The 21,924-nt window shown below is 48.4% G+C and overlaps 1 protein-coding gene across 1 annotated transcript in view; it reads left to right on the top strand.

Moving 5' to 3' along the window:
* LOC137518529 (serum paraoxonase/arylesterase 2-like) overlaps positions 1-19,619 on the top strand; it is a 59,311-nt gene extending 39,692 nt beyond the window's left edge. Inside the window, exons 5-9 of the mRNA XM_068236510.1 lie at positions 1,179-1,311; positions 2,861-3,061; positions 4,932-5,013; positions 9,681-9,809; positions 19,397-19,619. Of these exons, the coding sequence (XP_068092611.1) occupies positions 1,179-1,311; positions 2,861-3,061; positions 4,932-5,013; positions 9,681-9,809; positions 19,397-19,558 (707 nt within the window). The 3' untranslated portion in view covers positions 19,559-19,619. The remainder of the gene's footprint in view (positions 1-1,178; positions 1,312-2,860; positions 3,062-4,931; positions 5,014-9,680; positions 9,810-19,396) is intronic.
* Positions 19,620-21,924: the final 2,305 nt, after the last annotated feature.

Genomic DNA, 21,924 nt, shown 5'->3' with positions numbered 1-21,924 from the left:
CGCCGTGTGCATTCTGCAAGAGCCACTGCGATCCTCTGACTGCTGCATGCGTGGCTCTAAGCTCTGTGTCTCCTGATCGCCACACCATAGTTACGAGATTAATGCTGTAGCGCAGTTCAAAAAAGAATTCACCTGGGCATGCGCCAAAAACTCCAGGTCAGTTTTAGAGGAGGCAGATAGCTGGAGCTGCGCATGCCCAGAGCTGGCCAGCTTCCACAGTGGCTGAAGGGAGAAGAGCAGAGGACTGCAGGGGGCTGGTAAAAGATCCAGGTAAGTCTAACTGGCCACCTTATTGTCACATTAGGTTCCCTTTAAATAAGCCGAACTGGAGCTTAAAGTGAACCTGAACTGAGTCAAATTATTTAAATTAAACGCATGATGTACCTACAAATGAATATTACATACTTACCTCCCTGTCAGTTCCTCTCAGAAGCTCAACATTTTCTTCTGTCAACGATTCCTTCCAGTTCTGACAAGATTTTGTCAGAACTGAAATATATCAGTTGCTGTCAGTTATATATCAGTTGCTGTCAGTTATAACTGAAGGGACAACTGATGAGCAAGGTAATGTCCATGTTTCCCTTTGGCTCATGTGGGCGATATTACAATTTAATGGTGTGCTGACCAGAAAGCTGTTATAGGGTCATTGCCATTTTTTTAAATGGAGGACGGAGAATTCCATTGATCACAGTGGACAACAGGGATGCAGGAGAAGAGAAAGATATTGATGAGTAGACTACACGGGAGGTAAGTATGACGTGTGTATGCTTATTTTGACTTTTCATTTTCAGACTAGCTGCTGTTTGTAGAGTACACAGGTACTCACACACTCATCGATTTTCCCATTTGATTCGATTTATCTGATGGGAATTGTTTCCCCTTAAATGTCCATTCGAAGGAATTTCGTATGGATCAGACAGATCAGAGAATGGAGGTCAGTCGGGGGTGGGGCAGGAATGATAGTCCATCAATAAGCCATAATGTGCAGTGCTGTGCTTCCATGGATTGGCCAATCAGAGAGGAATCAGTCGTTTTGCCTCATCTATAAGTGTATGGGCACCTTCAGAGGTAATTGGGCTCTGAGTGGCGTCAGCCTGTGCGGGTATAATTGGCTATGAACAATGTACATTGCGGTCTGTTGTGAACGCATCTAATCTTTCTGGCCTCTTGTCTTTCAGATGGCACCGTTTACCTGTTTGTGGTGAACCACCCTCCCCCGCTGTATAAAACCGATATTGAGATCTTCAGATTCGATGCAGAGAATAAGGTCCTTGTGCATTGGAAGAGGATAACTCATCCATCTCTGCAGAGGTAGGGGGTGAGACCCTCTGTGACGTGAAACGTAACCGCAGAAATGTATGCCCAGATCTGCCGCAAATCGGCAACGAGGTGCAGACATGCCTGCCCGTGTTTTACAGCCAATCATGTGCTGCTCAGCAGGAAGAGCTGGGGGGGGGGGAGTGGCTAGTGTTCAACCAATAACAGGGGGCCACGCCCACACACAGGTAATGACACTGAGGTGCTGGAAGTTACTGCTTTGTGCAGCTTCCTGTGTAAGGAGGGGCTTAACTACATAGAGCCGCCCCCTTACCCCCCCCATCCCCCCCAGAAGACATGTAACCCCCTCAACCTTCATCACAGGAGAGGGGGGGTGCCCTGTACATAATAATGCAGAGCAGCAGCAGAATATTATATACTTCCTACTCCCAGTGGCAATACAGGTACTCTTCACTTCCTCTTCAGTTTACAAGTGCTGTGCAGCCAGCCAATCACCATACAGCTTCATGTCATGTGACCAGGATGGATGCTGCATGGTGATTGGCTGGCTGCATGGCACTAAACTGAAGAGGAAGTGAAGAGGACCTGCATCACCGCTAGGAGCAGGAAATGCACAATGCTCCACCGCTGCTCTGTAAAGCAGGAACATGGTGGGCACAGATGGTCAGATGTTAATAAAACCAGTTAGCATGCAAATTTACTGCAAATCAATATATACAACATACCTCCCTACTTTTTGAGATGAGAAAGAGGGACACTTAAGCCACGCCCCTGCCACACCCCTGATCACGCCCCGTCACACCCCTAGTCACGCATACCATAAAGATATCATAAGAAAAATATGTTGTTTTAGCATACAAACCACATTGGTCCTTTCTATCCTGGTTCATTTTCCTTCATTTTAACATTTTAAAATTAATAACATGTCAATTTAAAGTGGAATATAACCCTGCATTTTAACTTTGCTCTAAAACATTATTTACAGCATATTATATGCAACCAGCATTTTTTTTTTACTAAATCAGCATTGGAAGGGTTACACACAGAGCTTTAAAGTTCCGTGGAGAGAACTGCTCCCCGCGAAGTTTAGATAGATACATTTAAGTAAACAGAATGTAACAAGTGAGGAATGTTACACACTCTTTGGATGTCCTCCAGCTCCTGCACAGTCAGAGAGAGTGAGTCACATTCCACACTTGTTACATTCTGTTTACTTAAATGTATCTATCTAAACTTCAGCTGCCGGGAGCAGTTCTCTCCACGGAACTTTAAAGCTCTGCGTGTAACCCTTCCAATGCTGATCTAGTAAAAAAAATGCTGGTTGCATATAATATGCTGTAAATAATGTTTTAGAGCTAAGTTGAAATGCAGGGTTATATTCCGCTTTAACGGATGGGAATAAAGTTTAGAGTCAATCAAACACATTTCTAGTAGAGAAATATATATATTTACATAGAACGAGGGACAAAGTCCTGAAAGAGGGACAAATGAGGAGGAAAGAGGGACAGAGGGACAGGACTCACAAAGAGGGACAGTTTGGAGCTATGCAAAACATATATTAAATGTTCTGTTTGTTTTGCAGTGTGAACGATGTTGTGGCTGTTGGACCGGAGAGCTTTTATGCCACAAATGATTTTTACTTTGAGAAGATGATAATGAGATTTCTGGAGATGTTCTTTGGATGCACGTGGACGAACGTGGTGTACTACAGCCCTGGCGATGTCCGAGAAGTGGCCTCGGGATTCCACAACGCCAACGGGATCGCCATGTCACATGACAGGAAGTGCGTGCTGCCCGTCATTACTGCACATTCACCAAACACCGCCCACCATTAAAGGATGCCTTAGCCCTTACTAAATTCTGAATCTGACACCCTGTAGGCTTACCACCCCTCCTCCGTGGCCCGGTGTCTCTCTCCGTTATCCATAAAAAGGTCCCGGTATATCACATGGTTGGCACTCCCACGGAAAGATGCTGCATGCGCATGTGTAATATGTCTACTTGGGCACCAGAGGACACGTATACCAGCTACGTATTCCCGCAGGAGTGCCGACCATACCGGGACCTTTTTATGGAGAACGGAGAGAGACGCCGGGCCACAGGAGTTGTGGTAAGCTTACGCACACACTGAGCGTCAAATTCAGTATTTAGTAAGGGCTAACGTAAAAGTTATTTATACTGAGGCTTTGCTATGGAGTTCGGCAACACAGAGAAAACGATGTTGCCAATAACTGACCCTCTGACCAATCATGCTGCCAATCAATATTTGACTGTAATCAATGTTATGTTAATCAGTGGAGGGCCAAAATTTTACATATGCGAAATTTCGCATTGAAATTCTCATCTACGCATCATAATTGTAATGCGAAATTTCAGGGAAAATCGTAATTAATTTGGTATGTAATAGTATTTCATAATTTCGCTTGATTTTTCGCGTAATTTCACACAATTTCGAGAAATTTTGTGCCGACCTTAGAGGTTAATAGCAAAGCTCCATACATGCTAATGCTAACTAAAAAGACATTGTAGTTTTTAAGAAAATCGATTTTAAATATGCAAAGAAAATTGGTTTTTAAACTGTTATTTTTTTGGTTTAAAGAGACTCTGTAACAAAATGTTGAGCCTTAATTCTTCTATCCTATAAGTTCCTATACCTGTTCTAATGTGCTCTCGCTTACTGCAGCCTTTCCTAGTTGCACAGTGCCTGTATTATCTCTGTTATATGATCTAATCTTCTTTCCTTTGCTGGCTTTGTCGGCTCAGGCAGGAATGTGCTGCTCTGCTGTGATAGGTAGAAGTTATACACACCCTCTCCACGCCCCCTCCAGGCTGAGTCACAGACTGAGCTTCTCTGAGCCTATCACAAGCAGCTATGTTTTTTGTTTGTAAACACTGGATAAAAATGGCAATTACAAGCCAGGATTGCAGCAGGGAGTGGCAGAAACAGCACAGAGGGGCCCAGGAGAACATAATGAATAGAATGGTATGCTTTTTATTGTAAGAATTTTAGAGTACAGATTCTCTTTAAAAACATTTTTTCTTTGCATTTTTAAAATAAATTTTCTCAAACACTACAAGGTATTTTTGGAAAATAGTTTTTTTTACTTGTAGCCACTATTGTCTTTAACATGTCACAATTTCGGTGTCACTAACTTGTAGGCGGGCTTTGCTATTTACTGCCAAAGTCGGCACAAAATTATGCGAAAATTACGTGAACTTTTAGGCGAAATTACGAATCACTATACGAAGTCAATTGAATTTACAAATCCTAATTACGTATAAGCATAAATGCAAAAATGCACGCAAAGTTTTGCGTAATCATAATTAGCTGATTGTGACCATCACTGATGTTATTAGACCAGATTGGTGGCAGTGCAGATTGTTGGCTCCAAACCCCTGATCAGCTGGGAAATACCAGCTCACACTGCTGTGCTAATAGCAAAGAGTTCCAACTAGACAGAACCCAACAATTCTCTTGTCTTTATTGCCAACATCACAGCACAGAGCTTCCCTGTAATCACACATTGGCATCTATTTATTGATGTAGACATCAGAATGTGAACACTTCTGATTTTCTGTGATATGTATCATTTACAAATAATAAAACATCCTTTATTGTAAGTTCTTTACATGGTATGTTTATCTCTCTGCAGGTTCATCTACGTTGCCGATCTCACAGCTCATACAATCAACGTCTTTCAGAAACACGCAAACTGGTCGTTATCTTATGTAAAGGTAAGACATCCCAAGTACATTAAAGGTATACTGTAGGGGGGTCGGGGGAAAATGAGCTGAACTTACCCGGGGCTTCTAATGGTCCCCCGCAGACATCCTGTGTTGGCGCAGCCACTCACCGATGCTCCGGCCCCGCCTCCAGTTCACTTCTGGAATTTCTGACTTTAAAGTCAGAAAACCACTGCGCCTGCACGCCCAGGGCCGGATTTCTGGCAAGGCCACATAGGCCATGGCCTAGGGCACCAGAAATTTAGGGGCGGCTCAGTGAGGGGCAGTAAAGCTATTCTATGCAGCCATCCATATCTACAAGAACAGATTTAACCTTCAAACTCCCTGTCCTGTACTTGTGTTGTCCCTGCAAGACCTGTAAGCTCTATCCTGCAGGTACACTTCAGCCTAGCTCTCATGGTGACACAATGGGTCCATCATTAATGAGATAACAAACATAACATAAAAGTTCTTAAGGAAAACATAACTTATAATCTATACGCATATTACTAAAATTGTCATCTGTGACAACTGACATCCAATGAGGGAAAGTAAGTAGAATTCTCATTGGGGCACACAGAGATAACAACCAAACAGACGGTATAGCTGGCCTTGGGCGGTGAAAAGTACAAATCCGGCCCTGTGCACGCCCGTGTCCTCGCTCCCGCTGATGTCACCAGGAGTGTACTGCGCAGACACAGACCATACTGGGTCTGCGCTGTGCGTTCTTGATTACATCAGCGGGATCGAGGACACGGCAACGCAGGCGCAGTGGTTTTCAGACTTTAAAGTCTGAAATTCCAGAAGTGAACCAGAGGCGGGGCCGGAGCATCGGTGAGTGGCTGCGCCAACACAGGATGTCTGCGGGGGACCGTTAGAAGCCCCGGGTAAGTTCAACTCATTTTCCCCTGACCCCCCTACAGTATCTCTTTAATGTGAACATGAAGTGACGTGTGACAGAATTAGATAAACATGGGTGCACATAATACAGGCATGGCCAAAATGTGTTGACGATGGCACAAATACCGGTTTTCACAAAGTTTGCTGCTTCAGAGTTTTTAGATCTTGATGTCAGATATTTCCGTGCTGCATTGTAGTATGATTACAAACATTTCATAAGTTTCAAAGGCATCTATTGACAATGACATCAAGTTTTCACAGAGTCGATATTTGCAGTTTTTTGGCCTTTTTTTTTCCAATTAACTCCTGGGACAAATCCTGACCAATGGCAGCCCATTCTTTCATAATCAGTGCTTGTCAGAATTTGTGGGTTTCTGTTTGTCCACCCGCCTCTGCAGGATTGACCACAGGTTCTCAGTTAGATTGAGGTCTGGGGAGTCTCTAGTCCTGGCCATGGAGGGGAAATGTCATTGTTTTGTTCCCTGAGTCACTTAGCTATCACTTTGGCCTTGTAGCCCGGTACTCCATCATGCTGGAGAAGGCATTGCTCTTCACCTAACTATTCTTGGATGGTTGGAAGAATTTGCTGTCGGAGGAACTTTTGGTACCATTCTTTATTAATGGCTGTGTTCTTGTAATGGATTGCGGAGATCCTGCCACGCGTTCTGGAAGCGGGGCGGCTGCTTCCGCGTTCAGACCGGCGGTTTCCGCACAGCAGCATGCGTCTGGTTTGTCTGAGCCTGGTAGTGCACACAGATGGAGAGCTACGCGCGCGCATGCTAGAAGGCAGGCCCTTTATGCCAATAGGAGAGGGATCAGCTGATCGGGTCGATCAGCTGATCCTAGCGCAGTTACTGATTGGCTGCGTGGCGCAGGACGGCGCTGAGGAGCGCTGCAGTATATATAGATCTTGCAGGTCAGTCTCTGGTTGTCTGCCGTTGCGAATACTTACGTGTGAGCACTCAGACCTCAGTCAGATCCCACAGTGTGTTAGAACCAGGAGGACCTGGGAATTCACACTTAGCCAGATTACGCTCTTGTTGTACTTTAGACCAGTTTCAGGGTGTGGAGACCAAGGACCTCACACCCAAGCTTAGGATTACTGTGTCATTGCTGTGTTATACTTTAGACCAGTTCCGGGGTGTTGAGACCAAGGACCTCACACCCAAGCTTAGGATCACTGTGTCATTGCTGTGTTATACTTTAGACCAGTTCCGGGGTGTTGAGACCAAGGACTTCACACCCAAGCTTAGGTTCACTGTGTCATTGCTGTGTTATACTTTAGATCAGTTCCGGGGTGTTGAGACCAAGGACCTCACACCCAAGTTTAGGATTACTGTGTCATTACTGAGTTATTCTCTAGACTAGTTCCTGGGTGTCGAGACCAAGGACCTCACACCACAGACTAGGACTGTGCTTTATATCTGTTATGACTAATTGCTCTATCGACCTCTCTCTTGCTTTCTGATTCGGTACCTCTGCATATCTGCCTACCTGTTGCCAAACCCTGCCTGTACCCGGTTACCGAATCAGCCTTCTGTCTCTGTACCTTATCTGCTCGTGTGTTGCCAACCTGGCCTGCCCGACCTTCCAGGCTATCACTCATCCCTTGATTGCTCAGTCTATCTGTACTAGCTGTGACATTATTCCACCAAGTGTCAGTTAGCTATTAGGACTCCTGCTCCTCAGGGAGTCCGGCCTGCTAGCAGCCAGTGGCCTCTACTCCTCTAGAGTCCCATGGCTGCAGTACAGTCTGTTATCAGATCACCAAGTAATCACTGGTTGCCAGGTTCTCTCTATTCCCTCTCTCAAGGAGATAGTCCCTGCACAGCCGAGGGCCACCTGCCCCTCAGGTGGTTCCTGGCCGAGGTGCCTGTGTCTCCCGCCTCACGGGAGATAACCTACAGTTACACCAAACACTTACACTTCATTAGATGTCCAGAGGTTAGTCATACTTGTATTATTGGTGATTCTACAGATCATCCATAATCAGATTCTCTCTGTGTGCTGACACCAATCGTTACAGTTCTTAGGTAAAATTGTGAGTGAGCCCACTCCCTTGGATGAGAAGCAACCACCACACATGAATGGTCTTGGAATACTTTACTGTTGGCCTGACACAGGACTGATGGTAGCGCTCACCTTTTATTCTACAGACAATCATTTTTCCAGATGCCCCGGAGATTTATGTGGGGGCTTCATCAGAGAAAATTACTTTACCCCTAATAAAGGAAGACCCTACCCAGTATTAGTATAATGTTCCTAATAAAGGGAGACTTTCCAGTATTAGTATAGTGTTCCTAATAAAGGGAGACCCTGCCCAGTATTAGTATAGTGTTCCCAATAAAGGGAGGTCCTACCCAGTATTAGTATAGTGTTCCTAATAAAGGGAGGCCCTGCCCAGTATTAGTATAGTGTTCCTAATAAAGGGAGGCCCTACCCAGTATTAGTATAGTGTTCCTAATAAAGGGAGGCCCTACCCAGTATTAGTATAGTGTTCCTAATAAAGGGAGACTCTACCCAGTATTAGTATAGTGTTCCTAATAAAGGAAGACCCTACCCACTATTAGTATAGTGTTCCTAATAAAGGGAGACCCTACCCAGTATTAGTATAGTGTTCCTAATAAAGGAAGACCCTACCCAGTATTAGTATAGTGTTCCTAATAAAGGGAGACTCTACCCAGTATTAGTATAGTGTTCCTAATAAAGGAAGACCCTACCCAGTATTAGTATAGTGTTCCTAATAAAGGGAGACCCTACCCAGTATTAGTATAGTGTTCCTAATAAAGGGAGGCCCTACCCAGTATTAGTATAGTGTTCCTAATAAAGGGAGGCCCTACCCAGTATTAGTATAGTGTTCCTAATAAAGGGAGACCCTGCCCAGTATTAGTATAGTGTTCCTAATAAAGGGAGACCCTGCCCAGTATTAGTATAGTGTTCCTAATAAAGGGAAGCCCTACCCAGTATTAGTATAGTGTTCCTAATAAAGGGAGGATCTACCCAGTATTAGTATAGTCTTCCTAATAAAGGGAGGCCCTGCCCAGTATAAGTATAGTGTTCCTAATAAAGGGAGACCCTACCCAGTATTAGTATAGTGTTCCTAATAAAGGGAGACCCTGCCCAGTATTAGTATAGTGTTCCTAATAAAGGGAGGCCCTACCCAGTATTAGTATAGTGTTCCTAATAAAGGGAGACCCTGCCCAGTATTAGTATAGTGTTCCTAATAAAGGGAGGCCCTGCCCAGTATTAGTATAGTGGTCCTAATAAAGGGAGACCCTGCCCAGTATTAGTATAGTGTTCCTAATAAAGGGAGACCCTGCCCAGTATTAGTATAGTGTTCCTAATAAAGGGAGGTCCTGCCTAGTATTAGTATAGTGTTCTTGATAAAGGGAGACTCTGCCTAGTATTAGTATAGTGTTCCTAATAAAGGGAGGTCCTGCCCAGTATTAGTATAGTGTTCCTAATAAAGGGAGGCCCTGCCCAGTATTAGTATAGTGTTCTTGATAAAGGGAGACCCTACCCAGTATTAGTATAGTGTTCCTAATAAAGGGAGGCCCTGCCCAGTATTAGTATAGTGTTCTTGATAAAGGGAGGCCCTACCCAGTATTAGTATAGTGTTCTTGATAAAGGGAGCCTGTACTCCGTTTTAGGAACCATACAGATCTGCATTATAGAAGGTGAGGACTATGGCAGCCTTCTCATCTCTGGATTGGGTCGTATAATGATATCTGGATTGATTCTCACACATGTAATCACGCTGTATTCTCTGCCCATACAAGGCGGTGGACCTGGACACGCTGGTGGACAACCTGTTCGTAGATCCGGAGACGGGAGATGTCTGGACGGGAGCTCAGCCCAACTTGTATAAAATGTTTAATTATAAAGAAGAGGATCCCCCCGGATCAGAGGTTGGTATAAAAGCTGCAATAGCTGTGTATGCTGGTTGAGATTGCGCAGGTTGTAGGATCCGTGGGAGAGATTCGTACAGACACAGCTATGGGCAAGAACAAATAGTAGAATAGTAATAGTAGAATTAATATAAATCCTACTAATATAATAAATGGGAAAGTTTGGATGTTTGTTACTCGATCACGCAAAAATGGCTGAACGGATTTGAATGAAATTTGGCACACACATAGTACATTACCTGGAATAAAGTATAGGATACTTTTTATTCCCATAACCAAAAAGGGGGCGGAGACAAATACAAATTTTACTGGGAAAATGTAAACTGCAGCCATTCTTACTGTTAATGGCAGGGTTCTCACACTTTGCGCAGTTGGTCGCTGGGTGACTGGGATTAATATTCAGAAAAGTCAAAATTAACCTATTGATTTTCAAGGGGAATATTTCATTGCTGCCATTCTTGCACTGTTAATGGCACAAGCCTCAAACCTGGTACAGTTAATCATTGGGTGACTGGGGTTTAAATTTATAAAAGGGGGTGGAGCCTCAAACAGCCAATATGATTTGTTTCATTTTAATGCAGGTTATTGATGCCAAAGACCGCAACGCTCTCAAACTTGGTCATTGATTAATTGTGTGTTAGGGTTAGGAAAAGTGGGCACAGCCAACACCAGCCAAATACATAATCGGGCAATGCCGGGTCATCAGTGGGCGGAGCCAAATGCAAATTTCACTGAGAAAATGTAAACTGCAGTAATTCTTACACTTTTAATGGTAGGGTTCTCAAACTTTGCACAATTGGTCACTGGGTGACTGGGATTAATATTCAGAGAAGTGGGTGGAGCCTACAAAAGCAAATCAAAATTCACCTATTGATTTTCAAAGGGAATATGTAATTGCTACCATTCTTGCACTGTTAATGGCACAAGCCTTAAATCTGGTACAGTTGGTCATTGGGTGACTGGGGTTCAAATTCAGACAAAGGGGTGGAGCCACAAACAGCCAATGAGATTTGTTTAATCTCAATGCAAATTATTGATGCCAAAGACTGCAAAGCTCACAAACTTGGTTATTGAGTAATTGTGTGTTAGGGTTAGAAATAGTAGGCGGAGCCAACACCAGCCAAATACAAAGCTGAACAATGTTAGGAAATAAGTGGGTGGAGAAAAATACAAATTTCATTGTGCAAATGTAAACTGCAGTCATTATTACACTGTTAATGGCAGGGCTCTCATACTTTGCACAGTTGGTCACTGGGTGACTGGGATTAATATTCAGAAAAGTGGGTGGAGCCTATACAAGCCAATCAAAATCCACCTATTGATTTTTAAGGGGAATATTTAATTGCTGTCATTCTTGCACTGTTAATCACTTGTACCTGTTACAGTTGGCCATTGGGTGATTGGGGTTCAAATTCAGAAAAGGGGTGGAGCCACATCCAATCAGATTAATTTATTTCATTGCAAATTATTGATGCCAAAGACCACAAAGCTCACATACTTGGTCATTAAGTAATTGTGTGTTAGGATTAGGAAAAGTGGGCAGAGCCAACACTAGCCAAATACATACCTGGGCAACGCCGGGGCGTCCAGCTAGTACATAATAATTTCCAAGCCAGCTGCAGTGTGTCTGTAAATCCTTTACACCCCAAACGGTCTTTCTTACCCTGCCTCGCCCTGATTGGGTACTGCACTCTGTCTGCCCCTCCCCCTCTTGCCCCGCCCTGGGTGTGGTGTCTTTCTGCCCCTCCCCTTTTACCTCTCCCTAGTCTGATTGGTCACAGCACTGTGTCCCTCCCGGTCCTTCCCTGCCGAGCAGTGATATGTCACAGCGCTGTGTCTGTCTCCCCCCCTCCTCTCTGATTGGTTGCAGCACTGTGTCGGTTTGTCCCTCCCCCTCCTTCTCTGCCCCTCTGTGATTAGCCACAGCGCTGTGTCCATATGCCCCTCCTACTCTCTGATTGGTCACAGCACTGTGTCTGTCTGTCCCTCCTCCTTCTCTGTCCCTCTGTGATTAGTCACAGTGCTGTGTCTGTCTCCCCCCCCCCTCTCTGATTGGTCGCAGCACTGTATCTGTTTGTCCCTCCCCCTCCTGTGTCCCTCCCCCGCGCTGTGTCCATATGCTCCTCCTCCTGCTATGCCCCACTGATTAGCAGCAGTGCTGATTGGGTGACGTGCGCACATTGGGTTGGCGCGCACGCATGTACAGCTCGATGGTAACTGGCGAGTGTGATGTCCATAGAGTTTTGTATACTAGGGGGTGTGGCCTCTGCTGAGAGACACTCCCCCTCCCCATGAACCATCTTGTTGCATTGCTCATGTGGTTGAAAGGGACACAGAGGAGACAGTGATATGAGGAGGCAGGGCCGGATTTACCATAAGGCACTGTAGGCATATGCCTATAGGCGCCTGATGATGGAAAGGCAGCTCACTCCCCTTCCCCGAGTGCCTCCCTACCTCCTTCCCTATCCAAAGTGTAAATGAGAGGTTACTCACCCTGCTCTCTGTATCCCATTAATGAGATCTCCCATCAGTCGGGAGCACCACTGACTACCTAATACTAAGGGGCACCTGTAGCTACCTATGATGTGCAAGGGAAGTAAGGGAGAAGTGACAGCTGGGACAGCCAGCACACTTGTGGTGCAGTTTGGCGGGTGTTTGTAGGTTCATGGAGGGCGGAGTCTAGGGTGTCAGGACATCTGTGCCTATAGGCTCCTGTGAGGTAAATCCGGGCCTGCATGTATGGAGGGCGGAGTCTAGGGTGCCAGGACATCTGTGCCTATAGGCTCCTGTGAGGTAAATCCGGGCCTGCATGCATGGAGGGCGGAGTCTAGGGTGCCAGGACATCTGTGCCTATAGGCTCCTGTGATGTAAATCCAGGCCTGCATGCATGGAGGGCGGAGTCTAAGGTGCCAGGACATCTGTGCCTATAGGCTCCTGTGATGTAAATCCAGGCCTGCATGCATGGAGGGCGGAGTCTAGGGTGCCAGGACATCTGTGCCTGTAGGCTGCTCCTGTGATGTAACTCTGGGCCTGCATGCATGGAGGGCAGAGTCTAGGGTGCCAGGACATCTGTGCCTATAGGCTCCTGTGATGTAAATCCGGGCCTGCATGCATGGAGGGCGGAGTCTAGGGTGCCAGGACATCTGTGCCTATAGGCTCCTGTGATGTAAATCCGGGCCTGCATGCATGGAGGGCGGAGTCTAGGGTGCCAGGACATCTGTGCCTATAGGCTCCTGTGAGGTAAATCCGGGCCTGCATGCATGGAGGGCGGAGTCTAGGGTGCCAGGACACCGGTGCCTATAGGCTCCAGTGATGTAAATCCGGGCCTGCATGCATGGAGGGCGGAGTCTAGGGTGTCAGGACATCTGTGCCTATAGGCTCCTGTGAGGTAAATCCAGGCCTGCATGCATGGAGTGCGGAGTCTGGGGTGCCAGGACATCTGTGCCTATAGGCTCCAGTGATGTAAATCCGGGCCTGCATGCATGGAGGGCGGACTCTAGGGTGTCAGGACATCTGTGCCTATAGGCTCCTGTGAGGTAAATCCAGGCCTGCATGCATGGAGGGCGGAGTCTAGGGTGCCAGGACATCTGTGCCTATAGGCTCCTGTGAGGTAAATCCGGGCCTGCATGCATGGAGGGCGGAGTCTAGGGTGCCAGGACACTGGTGCCTATAGGCTCCAGTGATGTAAATCCGGGCCTGCATGCATGGAGGGCGGAGTCTAGGGTGTCAGGACATCTGTGCCTATAGGCTCCTGTGAGGTAAATCCAGGCCTGCATGCATGGAGTGCGGAGTCTGGGGTGCCAGGACATCTGTGCCTATAGGCTCCAGTGATGTAAATCCGGGCCTGCATGCATGGAGGGCGGAGTCTAGGGTGTCAGGACATCTGTGCCTATAGGCTCCTGTGAGGTAAATCCAGGCCTGCATGCATGGAGGGCGGAGTCTAGGGTGCCAGGACATCTGTGCCTATAGGCTCCTGTGATTTAAATCCGGGCCTGCATGCATGGAGGGCGGAGTCTAGGGTGCCAGGACACCGGTGCCTATAGGCTCCAGTGATGTAAATCCGGGCCTGCATGCATGGAGGGAGGAGTCTGGGGTGCCAGGACATCTGTGCCTATAGACTCCTGTGATGTAAATCCGGGCCTGCATGCATGGAGGGCGGAGTCTAGGGTGCCGGGACATCTGTGCCTATAGGCTCCTGTGATGTAAATCCAGGCCTGCATGCATGGAGGGCAGATTCTAGGGTGCCGGGACATCTGTGCCTATAGGCTCCTGTGAGGTAAATCCAGGCCTGCATGCATGGAGGGCAGATTCTAGGGTGCCAGGATATCTGTGCCTATAGGCTCCTGTGAGGTAAATCCTGGCCTGCATGCATGGAGGGCAGAGTCTAGGGTGCCGGGACATCTGTGCCTATAGGCTCCTGTGATGTAAATCCAGGCCTGCATGCATGGAGGGCGGAGTCTAGAGTGCCAGGACATCTGTGCCTATAGGCTCCTGTGATGTAAATCCGGGCCTGCATGCATGGAGGGCGGAGTCTAGGGTGCCAGGACACCGGTGCCTATAGGCTCCAGTGATGTAAATCCGGGCCTGCATGCATGGAGGGAGGAGTCTGGGGCGCCAGGACATCTGTGCCTATAGACTCCTGTGATGTAAATCCGGGCCTGCATGCATGGAGGGCGGAGTCTAGGGTGCCAGGACATCTGTGCCTATAGGCTCCTGTGATGTAAATCCGGGCCTGCATGCATGGAGGGCGGAGTCTAGGGTGCCAGGACATCTGTGCCTATAGGCTCCTGTAATGTAAATCCAGGCCTGCATGCATGGAGGGCGGAGTCTAAGGTGCCAGGACATCTGTGCCTATAGGCTCCTGTAATGTAAATCCAGGCCTGCATGCATGGAGGGCAGAGTCTAAGGTGCCAGGACATCTGTGCCTATAGGCTCCTGTTATGTAAATCCGGGCCTGCATGCATGGAGGGCGGAGTCTAGGGTTACAGGACATCTGTGCCTATAGGCTCCTGTGATGTAAATCCGGGCCTGCATGCATGGAGGGCAGAGTCTAGGGTGCCGGGACATCTGTGCCTATAGGCTCCTGTGATGTAAATCCGGGCCTGCATGCATGGAGGGCGGAGTCTAGGGTTACAGGACATCTGTGCCTATAGGCTCCTGTGAGGTAAATCCGGGCCTGCATGCATGGAGGGCAGAGTCTAGGGTGCCGGGACATCTGTGCCTATAGGCTCCTTTGATGTAAATCCGGGCCTGCATGCATGGAGGGCAGAGTCTAGGGTGCCGGGACATCTGTGCCTATAGGCTCCTGTGATGTAAATCCGGGCCTGCATGCATGGAGGGCGGAGTCTAGGGTGCCGGGACATCTGTGCCTATAGGCTCCTGTGATGTAAATCCGGACCTGCATGCATGGAGGGCGGAGTCTAGGGTGCCAGGACATCTGTGCCTATAGGCTCCTGTGATGTAAATCCGGGCCTGCATGCATGGAGGGCGGAGTCTAGGGTGCCGGGACATCTGTGCCTATAGGCTCCTGTGATGTAAATCCGGGCCTGCATGCATGGAGGGCAGAGTCTAGGGTGCCAGGACATCTGTGCCTATAGGCTCCTGTGATGTAAATCCGGGCCTACATGCATGGAGGGCAGAGTCTAGGGTGCCGGGACATCTGTGCCTATAGGCTCCTGTTATGTAAATCCGGGTCTGCATGCATGGAGGGCAGAGTCTAGGGTGCCAGGACATCTGTGCCTGTAGGCTGCTCCTGTGATGTAACTCTGGGCCTGCATGCATGGAGGGCAGAGTCTAGGGTGCCAGGACATCTGTGCCTATAGGCTCCTGTGATGTAAATCCGGGCCTGCATGCATGGAGGGCGGAGTCTAGGGTGCCAGGACATCTGTGCCTATAGGCTCCTGTGATGTAAATCCGGGCCTGCATGCATGGAGGGCGGAGTCTAGGGTGCCAGGACATCTGTGCCTATAGGCTCCTGTGAGGTAAATCCAGGCCTGCATGCATGGAGTGCGGAGTCTGGGGTGCCAGGACATCTGTGCCTATAGGCTCCAGTGATGTAAATCCGGGCCTGCATGCATGGAGGGCGGAGTCTAGGGTGTCAGGACATCTGTGCCTATAGGCTCCTGTGAGGTAAATCCAGGCCTGCATGCATGGAGGGCGGAGTCTAGGGTGCCAGGACATCTGTGCCTATAGGCTCCTGTGATTTAAATCCGGGCCTGCATGCATGGAGGGCGGAGTCTAGGGTGCCAGGACACCGGTGCCTATAGGCTCCAGTGATGTAAATCCGGGCCTGCATGCATGGAGGGAGGAGTCTGGGGTGCCAGGACATCTGTGCCTATAGACTCCTGTGATGTAAATCCGGGCCTGCATGCATGGAGGGCAGAGTCTAGGGTGCCGGGACATCTGTGCCTATAGGCTCCTGTGATGTAAATCCAGGCCTGCATGCATGGAGGGCAGATTCTAGGGTGCCGGGACATCTGTGCCTATAGGCTCCTGTGAGGTAAATCCAGGCCTGCATGCATGGAGGGCAGATTCTAGGGTGCCAGGACATCTGTGCCTATAGGCTCCTGTGAGGTAAATCCTGGCCTGCATGCATGGAGGGCAGAGTCTAGGGTGCCGGGACATCTGTGCCTATAGGCTCCTGTGATGTAAATCCAGGCCTGCATGCATGGAGGGCGGAGTCTAGAGTGCCAGGACATCTGTGCCTATAGGCTCCTGTGATGTAAATCCGGGCCTGCATGCATGGAGGGCGGAGTCTAGGGTGCCAGGACACCGGTGCCTATAGGCTCCAGTGATGTAAATCCGGGCCTGCATGCATGGAGGGAGGAGTCTGGGGTGCCAGGACATCTGTGCCTATAGACTCCTGTGATGTAAATCCGGGCCTGCATGCATGGAGGGCGGAGTCTAGGGTGCCAGGACACCTGTGCCTATAGGCTCCTGTGATGTAAATCCGGGCCTGCATGCATGGAGGGCGGAGTCTAGGGTGCCAGGACATCTGTGCCTATAGGCTCCTGTAATGTAAATCCAGGCCTGCATGCATGGAGGGCGGAGTCTAAGGTGCCAGGACATCTGTGCCTATAGGCTCCTGTAATGTAAATCCAGGCCTGCATGCATGGAGGGCAGAGTCTAAGGTGCCAGGACATCTGTGCCTATAGGCTCCTGTTATGTAAATCCGGGCCTGCATGCATGGAGGGCGGAGTCTAGGGTTACAGGACATCTGTGCCTATAGGCTCCTGTGATGTAAATCCGGGCCTGCATGCATGGAGGGCAGAGTCTAGGGTGCCGGGACATCTGTGCCTATAGGCTCCTGTGATGTAAATCCGGGCCTGCATGCATGGAGGGCGGAGTCTAGGGTTACAGGACATCTGTGCCTATAGGCTCCTGTGAGGTAAATCCGGGCCTGCATGCATGGAGGGCAGAGTCTAGGGTGCCGGGACATCTGTGCCTATAGGCTCCTGTGATGTAAATCCGGGCCTGCATGCATGGAGGGCGGAGTCTAGGGTGCCGGGACATCTGTGCCTATAGGCTCCTGTGATGTAAATCCGGACCTGCATGCATGGAGGGCGGAGTCTAGGGTGCCAGGACATCTGTGCCTATAGGCTCCTGTGATGTAAATCCGGGCCTGCATGCATGGAGGGCGGAGTCTAGGGTGCCGGGACATCTGTGCCTATAGGCTCCTGTGATGTAAATCCGGGCCTGCATGCATGGAGGGCGGAGTCTAGGGTGCCAGGACATCTGTGCCTATAGGCTCCTGTGATGTAAATCAGGGCCTGCATGCATGGAGGGCAGAGTCTAGGGTGCCGGGACATCTGTGCCTATAGGCTCCTGTGATGTGAGGAGGAGCTTGACAACAATTAACAGTGCAACAGGTAATGCAAAGTTGCTTGGCTTGGTCTCCCCACCTGCCTCTTCAGTGGTTGCCTTTGAGGTAACCCTGGTTTGTGAGTATAATACTTACGCTTCATATTGCAATTTTCCCTTTGTCCAGTACCTACTACACTATATTGGGCTCTCGGTCTTTATCCTTTTAGTGCAACATATAAGATTATAATTTTTTTTTAAAAGCAGGTTTCTTTTTAGCTTTATTAAGCATTTCCTTTCCCCCGGGACTAGTAACTACATCCCTGCAAAATCCTTCTTCTCCTTGCAGGGATGTGGCTACTATGCCCCTCCCCGCCCCGTACTCCCACTCACCCCCCCTTCACCCCCCCTGCCCCGCACTCCCGCTCACCCCCCCTGCACTTCCACTCATTCCCCCCCCCCCCCCCCCCCCGCGCGCACTACCGATTATCCCCCCTTCCCCCCGCACGCGCTCCCACACTTGTTATCACTGCTGATCATTAGATGGGAAATCAAGGTATCGGAACACAGTTCCCATTAATTGATCTAAGTCCCTGTGTGAATGTCCACCACCACCCTCCATGAGATGGAGCCGTCATGCACAAGAACCGATACTTACACGTCCATGCATTACATCCTGTTTGTGTAGTACTACTACGAACAGGAAAGTTATGCGCGAGGACATCTTGTGGCCAAATAATAAAATGACACCTACAAACATCTTTTTATTAATTTTTTTTTTTACATTTAAAATTAACCCCTTACCTCCCACACTCCCCAATAGTTACCGCCTAAAATTTATTGTATATATATATATATATATATATATATGCGATTAAAAAACACAAATAGTTACCTTAGGGACTGAACTTTTTTTGATATGTGTGGGAAGAGGGTATATTACTTTTACTTTATAAATTATGGGCTTGTAATTAGTCATGGACGCAAAACTGAAAAAATGCAACTTTATTTCCAAAAATTATTGGCGCCATACATTGTGCTAGGGAAACATTTTAAACAGTGCAAAAACCGGGACAAATGGGCAAATAAAATGTGGGGGTTTAAATTACTGTAGCTTGTATTATTTAATGGGCGAAAACTGAGAAATAATGAATTTTTTCCATTTTTTTCTTATTTTTCCTGTTAAAACACAGTTACAATAAAATAATTCTTAGCAAAAAATAACCGCAAAAGAAAGCCTAATTGGTGGTGAAAAAAAAGATATAGATAGTTTTGTTGTGATAAGAAGTTATAAAGTTATAGGCGAATGAATGGGCGGAGCACTGACAGGTGAAAATGGCTCTGGTTTTTAAAGGAAAACTGAAGTGAGAATTACATGGAGGTGCCACAGTATTTCCTTTTTAACCAGTTGCCTAGCATCCCTGCTAGTCTATTTGGCTGCAGCAGTGTCTGAATAGCACTAGAAACAAGCATGCAGCTAATCTTGTCAGAGCCGATAATAATGTCAGAAACACCTGATCTGCTGCATGCTGGTTCAGGGGCTATGGGTAAAAGTATTAGGAGCAGAGGATCAGCAGGGCTGCCAGGCAACTGGTATTGCTTAAAAGGAAATACATATGGCAGTCTCCATGCCCCTCTTTTTACAGTTGTCCTTTAAGGGGAAAACCCCTTAGAGGTGAAGTGGATAAGCATAGGTAAATGTAAATGATTATCTGTTGACTTCATATAAAGCAGTATTGTCAGAATACTTGACTCCTGGAATAAGGGTCGGTTTTGCGCTCTTTCAGGTGATCCGCGTGCAGAACATGCACTCCGAGCGGCCGATAGTGACACGAGTGTATGTGGATGACGGCTCAGTGATTCAGGGCTCCTCCGTGGCTGTACTATACAGGAAGAAGCTGCTTATAGGGACGGTATTCCACCGCGCTCTGTACTGCCGGCTGGAGTAACCCACCAGCCAAAGCTGCAATTCACAATAAAAGAGATTTTTGTGACATTTCTACCTACAAAGTGGTCCTTTTGTTTCTCTTTAGGTCCAAAATAAGGGTATCAAACTCAAATACAATGTGGGCGGGAAATGAACACTGGGACCAAGTCACAGGCCAACCTCAATGTCTACTGGCTACCTTCCTCCCTTATAAAGCTCCCAGGTGTCTAATGACTCACCTCCAACCCCTACTCAGTTCCCTGGTGTCTAGTGGTCCTCCTCCCTACCCTATACAGATTCCTGGTGTCTAGTGGTCCTCCTCCCTCCCCTTTAGAGTTCCCTGGTGTCTAGTGGTTTCCCCATTCTCCCCTATTCAGTTCCCTGGTGTCTAGTGGTCCTCCTCCCTCCCCTATACAGTTCCCTGGTGTCTAGTGGTTTCCCCATTCTCCCCTATTCAGTTCCCTGGTGTCTAGTGGTCCTCCTCCCTCCCCTATACAGTTCCCTGGTGTCTAGTGGTCCTCCTCTCTCTCCTATACAGTTCCCTGGTGTCTAGTGGCCCCACCCTCCCCTATACAGTTCCCTGGTGTCTAGTGGTCCTCCTCCCTCCCCTATACAGATTCCTGGTGTCTAGTGGTCCTCCTCCCCCCCCTATACAGTTCCCTGGTGTCTAGTAGTCCTCCTCCCTCCCCTATACAGATTCCTGGTGTCTAGTGGTCCTCCTCCCTCCCCTACACAGTTCCCTGGTGTCTAGTAGCCCCCTCCCTCCTCTATACACTTCCCTGGTGTCTAGTGGCCTCCTCCCTCCTCTATACAGATCCCTGGAGTGTAGTAGCCCCCACCCTCCACTATACAGTTCCCTGGTGTCTAGTGGCCTCCTCCCTCCCCTATACAGTTCCCTGGTATCTAGTAATCCTCCTCCCTCCCCTATACAGTTCCCTAGTGTCTAGTGGCCTCCTCCCTCCCCTATACAGTTCCCTGGTGTCTAGTGGTCCTCCTCCCTCCCCTACACAGTTCCCTGGTGTCTAGTAGCCCCCTCCCTCCTCTATACAGTTCCCTGGTGTCTAATGGCCTCCTCCCTCTCTGTAACGATCGGTGGGCGCAGAGAGTATCTGATTACCGGTGATCTGCAGTATCGCCGGAAATACAGATATATACCAGATTATAAGTGATCTGCAGTCTCACCGATAATCCGATATACAAACTAACCTCTGTTCGCCTGAGTAGAGTGTAGTGTTTTGGTGTAACAGTAACACTAGGAGGCCTAGGCCTCAGTGCAGCAAGGAGAACTGCACGGATTCCTTCCGCAGACCTGAGCTCTCCAAGACGGGAGGAGTCAGACTGACAGTAGGAAGGAAAGTCCGAGAGTGACACTCAGGAAGAAGTGTCACTAACAGGACTGGGAACCGCCTCCAATCGTGAGGTCGGTTCTCGAGGTCGGACAAGCCAGGTCGTACACACACGGACAGATAAAGTACAAATACAGTAGGCAAAGGCGGAGTCAAAGTACAGGCAGGGTTCGGCAACGGGGTATCAGATATATCGGGGTACAAAATCAGGAGGCAGAAACAGAGTCTAGGAACGAGCCGAGGTTCGGCAACAGAGTATCAGAAATATCGAGGTACAAGGTCAAAGTTCAGGAGGATAGTCGAGGCAGGCAAAAGTCATAACATATAATCACAATTAAACTAGTACTTTAGCTATCAAATATCTAGCTAAGTGTAGGATTACAGCTCCAGCTGGTCCCGGCACACTTCAGGATCTGACTACGGATCTGGGTGCTCCCACGTATGTGATCGCACGCCAGACAAAGAGCAAGTGAACAACCAGCAGTATATATACTCTAGGACCTTTCCAGGACCTCCCTAATTGCTGGTCCAATGAGAGCAGTGGAATTTGTCAGCTGACCCAGCTGGTCAGCCGACACCCTTCTAACTGCTATTTAAACTCTGCCTTTCTGCTCGCGCGCGTGTAAGTCTGAATCTTGGTGAACTATCAGTCCCAGCCACACCAGTACTGTCATGCAATGTATCTAGTGCGGGGGCCGCCTCTGATGCGGATTCCGCCGCACTGCCTATGCGGCATGCAGCGTTTTTTCCGCGTTGTGACGCCATGCTGGACGCGGAAACAGCCGCCTCACCTTGAGAGACGGCGGCATTTCCGCGTTTTCTTACAGTACCCCCCCCCCCCCGAGGAGTGGACTCCGGACAACTCCTACCAGGTTTCTCGGGATGTAAGGCATGAAACTCCCTCCTTAACTCGTCTGCATGCATGCGTGAACCCGGTACCCACTGTCTCTCCTCAATGCCGTACCCTTTCCAATGTACGAGGTACTGTACCGAATTCTGTACCATGCGTGAATCCAATATCTTTTCTACCTCGTACTCAGGT

This window comes from Hyperolius riggenbachi, chromosome 5 (genome assembly GCF_040937935.1).
Source record: "Hyperolius riggenbachi isolate aHypRig1 chromosome 5, aHypRig1.pri, whole genome shotgun sequence".
In the NCBI taxonomy this organism is placed as follows: domain Eukaryota; kingdom Metazoa; phylum Chordata; class Amphibia; order Anura; family Hyperoliidae; genus Hyperolius; species Hyperolius riggenbachi.
Note: the sequence above shows the minus strand (reverse complement) of the source record. Positions and strands in the feature narration are given on the sequence as shown.